The sequence below is a fragment of the Danio rerio genome, chromosome 9 (assembly GCF_049306965.1).
Source record: "Danio rerio strain Tuebingen ecotype United States chromosome 9, GRCz12tu, whole genome shotgun sequence".
In the NCBI taxonomy this organism is placed as follows: domain Eukaryota; kingdom Metazoa; phylum Chordata; class Actinopteri; order Cypriniformes; family Danionidae; genus Danio; species Danio rerio.
The window spans coordinates 14,436,501-14,442,500 of record NC_133184.1 but is presented as its reverse complement, the minus strand read 5'-3'; the positions used below and the strand labels follow the sequence as shown (position 1 = coordinate 14,442,500).

At 38.2% G+C, this 6,000-nt stretch overlaps 1 protein-coding gene across 4 annotated transcripts in view; it reads left to right on the top strand.

Moving 5' to 3' along the window:
* Window positions 1–6,000, top strand: part of abcb6b (ATP binding cassette subfamily B member 6 (LAN blood group) b) — a 143,054-nt gene that overhangs the window by 71,399 nt on the left and 65,655 nt on the right. For 2 of the 4 annotated variants that reach the window (XR_012385227.1, XM_005167518.6), the window contains exons 3-5: window positions 2,329–2,421; window positions 2,523–2,715; window positions 2,824–2,945. Coding sequence is in view for 3 of the 4 variants with exons in the window: in XM_005167518.6 (XP_005167575.1) it covers window positions 2,329–2,421; window positions 2,523–2,715; window positions 2,824–2,945 (408 nt within the window). In the remaining variant the exon portion in view is untranslated. The remainder of the gene's footprint in view (window positions 1–2,328; window positions 2,422–2,522; window positions 2,716–2,823; window positions 2,946–6,000) is intronic. The other 2 variants (XM_073912547.1, XM_073912546.1) reach the window with 1 other exon arrangement.

The window sequence follows — 6,000 nt, the reverse complement described above, 5'->3', positions numbered from 1 at the left end:
TGTGCATATATATATAGACATGTATGTATGTATGTATGTATGTATGTATGTATGTATGTATGTATGTATGCATGCATGCATGCATGTATGTATGTATGTATGTATGTGTATATATGTGTGTGTGTGTATATATATATATATATATATATATATATATATATATATATATATATATATAAATATATTATTTCAACAAAAATGATAAATAGATTACAATTCACCCCAAATCACTGAATGTGCTGTTAATTTATTAAGCCTCTGATCATCCAAGAGAGTCATAAAAGCATACAGTACATGCAAAACAAAATAAATACTTGGGGCTCTTGGTGATGGAAAATTATTAGTCTGTGCAAGTAACTTAATATTTTTACAATGTTATTATTACGTTTAAACTGCTGCTTCAGGAAGTAAAGTTTTAGTTTTAAGTAGGGCTGCACAATATATCATTTCAGCATCAATAATATTCGCAATAGTCACATCGTCAATAGTCACATTGTCTGGATTATAATTGGATAATTTCACAAGTAGTTTTTAAGAATTTAAAAAATTGTAGTATTTGTAACTTTGAAAAATTAATCATGAGTCACTTTATTTAATTATTTATACAACGAAGGCGGTATTTTACATTTTCTTTACTCAATTACTCTATACTTAAATACAGGTAGACTCCTCAGAAAATGCTGTTTTATTTTATTTCAGTCAATAAAACACTGTTTATTTAATTGGTATATTTTTATTTGTTAAATTTATTTATGCTTGTAGAATAGATGTTTATCATATATTATGCAAATGCACTCCCCTACGGGATGATCACAATAAGTATTTATTTGTCGCAATGCTAGGTTTTTCCAGTGTGGTGCAGCTCTAGATTTAAGTAATACGTTTGATTTGCTTGTATGTGTATGGCTGACTCTTAAATTGCTGGTAGCCTTAAACTAGCTTTTTATAAATCACTAAGACCACAGTTTCAGTTTTTTTCATTATTTACTTCATGTTCTACTTTGTAAAATCTAGATTGTGCAAATTAAAAGTAAAGAAGCCTGTTCAAAAGCTGTAACCACCTGGATTTACATTATCTATCTAAGAGCTTTTCATTGAATAATTACTGCATGAATTGTTAGGTTTCAGCTGGTAACAAGTTGTTTACACGTAACTGATGCAGAAGTTCTCATTTCTGTAATAACCATGTTGCAAGACTCATTCTATGTCCACTGATCTTCATATGTCAAATTACAGGCAGGTGTCCAGCAAAGAAAAGATTGCTAAAACTACTAAAAATAGGGTTAAGAATTGTTTAACACATTATTAAAAGCAATAAGGATAATAGGGAACCATGATCTTTGAGAGAGTAAAGTGGTCAGAAAAAAGATCTTGATTAATCCAGATCAGCAATCAACTTAAATGTCTGATGAAATCAAATCTTTAAAAAAAATACTAGCCCTCGTGGCTATGTTTGATAGTGAAATTAACATCAAGGGAGCTCAAGGAATTGGAATTAAACAGGTGTGTAGCCTTAAGAAAACCTCTAATCAGTGAGGCTAATCAGAAAAATAACGCTTCTGGAGCAAAGGAAGAAGGTCAAGTGGTCTGATGAGACCAGATTTACACTGTTTCAGAATGATAGGCACATCAGGGTAAAAAGAGAGGCTGATGTAGTGATGCACCAATCATACATATAGCCTACCATACAAGCCTGTAGGGGCAGTGCTGTGGTCTGAGGATCCTGCAGGGTTTCAGGTCTAGATTCAGCAATGTTATGTTCCCAAAGAATGATGTCAGCTGACTTCCCGAGTATGCTAAATAACCACGTTATTCAGCTGACTACCTGAATATACTGTACTGAATGACCAGGTTAATCAAAAGACATATACATTTTTACATATGGATTGATCAACACAGAGTCCAGACCTTAACCCTATTGAACATATTTGGGATGCTCTAAAGAAAAAATGAATGCAACCTTGGACTGAGATATAAAGTTATATAATTTCAGAAGCATTTTGAAATGATGTCACAGCCATTACTTTTCATATTTTTCATTTTCAAAGCTAAAGGTGGTCCAATTAAATCATGTTTCATTTTTAGGTTAACTGTCACTATAAGCATCGCAGCTCTTTTTAATGTCACAGGGATACATTTGATTTTAAAATATAAAAACCTAAATTTGTTTACTTGAAATTTTTGTTTGACTATATCACAGATCTTACTGTTTTTAAGTAAACAGCCTTAATAAGCATTAAATATTTCAAATCATGTTTAGCTAATCCAGCACAAGTTTTGGTGCACTCTCATTTTCTCTTCTTTGTTTCTGCAATTATGTTATTCCAGTAAACCAGCTGTCAGCAATGGAGAACTGGAGAACCCTGGCCATCACAGTCTGTGTTTACGTCCTCCTTAAGTTCTTCCAGGGCGGAGGGGTAGGTGAGGCTTAATTTTTAGTGGTATTTTTAGAAAAATAAAGGATAAGCTCTTTTTCAAATGTCACACCTTGTGCAAATCATCATCTGTCTCACTTCTCTCAGGGACATCGGGGTTTGTCAGTAACTTGCGCAGCTTCCTATGGACTCATGTGCAGCAGTACACCAGCCGTGTGGTGCAGGTGCGTCTGTTCGCTCATCTGCATGGCTTGTCTCTTCGCTGGCACCTGGGTCGCCGCACCGGAGATGTCCTGCGCAGCATTGACCGTGGGACATCTTCAGTCAACAACTTGTTAAGGTCTGATCACTTACAGATTTTACCCTACATGCTGTTTTCTACAATGTAAATGTTTAAATCTTTTTCTTAATGAAATGTTTGTTTTTTTTTTTTTTTTTTGGGTTGCAGCTATATTGTGTTCAGCATTGTACCCACTATTGCTGACATTGTCATTGCCATCATCTACTTTGTGACGTACTTCAGTGCCTGGTTTGGCCTCATTGTCTTCATTTGCATGTTTCTCTACCTCAGTAAGTGCAGCACAAATACACTGTAACAAATGACAAAAAGCCATCACAACAAAAGCTTTTGTGTTACTTTTAGGGATGTTCATAATAACCGAGTAATTGTTAACCGAAAGGGTGCTTTTCATAGATATATACACTAGATATCGCATAGGGACCCTGAGCATGCGTCAATAGCGCCGCCACATTGGAACAGTGCTCCAAGGACAAGTGTCATTCAACCGCACCAGTCAAGACAGTGTTATTACGTGAAGATGCGGGACTTTAGCGCTGTCTACGGGTGTAGTAACGAGCAAACAAAGAAAACAAAGCACAAAGGCAGAACATTTCATAGGTAATAATAAGTTTTTTCTGTTTTTGTATATTCTGAACTTTTGTGCTAATCAGGTAACGTTATTAATGATAACAGTCACTTATTGCATTCACCATACGGCAAAGCAGCTCCAACTCGCACTAAACACTCGGCTTATGCTAGTTTTGGTGAATAAAATCAGCAAACAATGCAAAAGAAATATGACAACGAGATGCTGCGCTGCCAGAAACTTGTATTATTGCCGGCTAACGTTAGTGAAAGAGTCGTTCGGGGGATTCATGAATCGCTCCCTCTGTCAGTATGAGAAGTGAAAGCAGGAGAGGAGGTGTGTTTCAGGACATGATTAGATAAAATTTAACAGGGAGGGTGAATAGTACATTTCTGTACACACAAACACAAGCTTTTTGTCAGGAATGCCCGTGCGGTCACTGATCCATCAATGTAGAAAAGTGATGTAAAATTATAATTTTCGTAATTAGAAAAAAATTACATACTAACATCCAGGAAAACTCCCGATCATAGATATATGTGTATATGTGTATATCTCTGGCTTTGGATGGCCACAGTCCTCCAATGTACCTTGGTCCCGCATTCATTTCAAAGGAGCGCTACCCTGTAGCAAGATGGCGGCGCTATTGACTCATTCCGTCCAATAGACAATAATAGGCTAGGCGACATCTAATGTATATATCTATGGGTGCTTTAAACTGATTATTGGTGTCAGTTAAACAATTCAAAAATATTATTTAAAGAGCCCATATTATACATGAAATAGGGTCATATCTTTGTCTCCAACAACAGTTTAATATGCATGCAAGGTCAAAAAAACACTTTCATGGTCTTATAATCTGCATTTATTTTTACCTAATTATCCCAGCGACTCCTGTATGAATCGTCCAGTGATTCATTTGTTCCCAAACCCCTCCTTAGCGCGAAGCTAATCTGCGCTGATTGGACCAATGACAGTCTGTTGCGATTGGTCGACTGCCTTCAGTCAGAGAGTGAAAAGCCAAACAGCTAATCAGCAATATAAAAGTAATCACAGTTCATGCACGCTCGATAGTGTAGGCGTGGATTTTAGCTGCCAGTGGGTCAATGTAAATACAGACTATGGACTTGAAAATTCAGACGACTAACTATTTTATTGAGCAAAAACTCCAAAAACAGTTGAGGAGATCTCCTAGCTTCTCACTCTGCTCTTTTCACAGACACACACACACATATTGCACACACACACACGCACTTAACCCTGCTCCGGACGACAACGCGCGTGCGCACACACACACACACAAACACACACACCTCCGGACGACAGCGCGCGCACACGCACACACAGACACACACACTTCTCCTCGTCCACGGAGCTCCGTTAACAAAGCAGCACGCGTCGTGTTTTTAACGTGACTTTGCACGCGATAAGAGAATATAGCCAGTTAACCTGATACAGTACACTCGGTTACAAGTAACAAATCACAACTAAATACATTTGCAAGCTAGAGTCAACGAGGCAACTTTAATCGCACGTACTTACACTTGAGAAATGGAGGAAGAAAAATCCATCCTGACGTCCAGCATTAAGTTACTCTTTACTGATCCTTCCTTTAACAAACGCTGATGAAGTATTCTTTGTAGCATGTAGTTTCCAGAAGTTTCCAGTAGTTTCCAACTGCTTGGCTATAATGCTGAGGTTTCATCTTTGGGTAGAGACTCAATATATCCATCTGCAGTGTGACTTCAATCGACCGGCATGTTTGTGTGTGCGTGTGTTTGTGGGTGTGTGTGTGTGTGTGGGTGTGTCTGGGTTTCTGCGTCAGAGGGCGGGGCCTCAGGTTTGAAATCTCCCGGGTTTGCGCGTGCACGTGAATAATTTGGTTTCGTTCGTACGTCATGGCGAAACACCTAATGAATCAGTATCAAGGCGACTCGTTTGAAGCACTATGAGTCGACTCTTTTATAGATGAATCAACAGTTTTAAACACTGTATTCTTACAGATTTAAGCCTTAGCTGGATACTTTACTTCACTTAGAGCTGTGTTACACACTACATGGAGGGGAATTTTCAAAAACCCATAATATGGGCTCTTTAAAAAAAATTATGTTTGGCTGCCACGTATTTTTTTACCTCTCGGCTCTGTGATTGGTCGGCATGGTAGCGCTGACGAGTCTGGGCGGGACCCGAGAGCCGCGTGAATGGTGCGAGCCTGATGGAGCAATTGTTTACAAGTGTGGAGTCCCGTGAAGGAGCTCCAGATGGAAAGTTTTGTTTTGTGTTTACCTCATAGTTAAAGTTGTTGCACGTCCGCCGGTTCCTGCCTCAAAATGAGCGAGTTTGAGCCACTTGTACATCCCGGAAGTGTTCAGGAAAAGCAAAACAACAGCGAAGAAACTCGACACAGAGGAACATTTACACCTCACTGCCAACTAGCGTTTCGGAAGTGTTAATGCAGACCAACAGAGACAGTGCGCAGAAGTATAAATGCACACCTATACGCGTTGCATACGCCAAGAGTTATGCCGGTCACTTGACGCAGAATTATAAACCAGGCTTCAAACAGACCATCTGCAGCGCGAGAATAAAGAACAATAAAACCTTTTTCAGTTCTAATTTGCAGCAAATTATTAAATTAACAATAACAACAAAGTGTGGTCAAAAAACTGAGTTATTCCAAACCCTTGTCCTATTCCTATAGTGATGCGTCTACAAAACCCAATAGGTGGACGCATCTAAGCTTGTATTTATTAAAACAA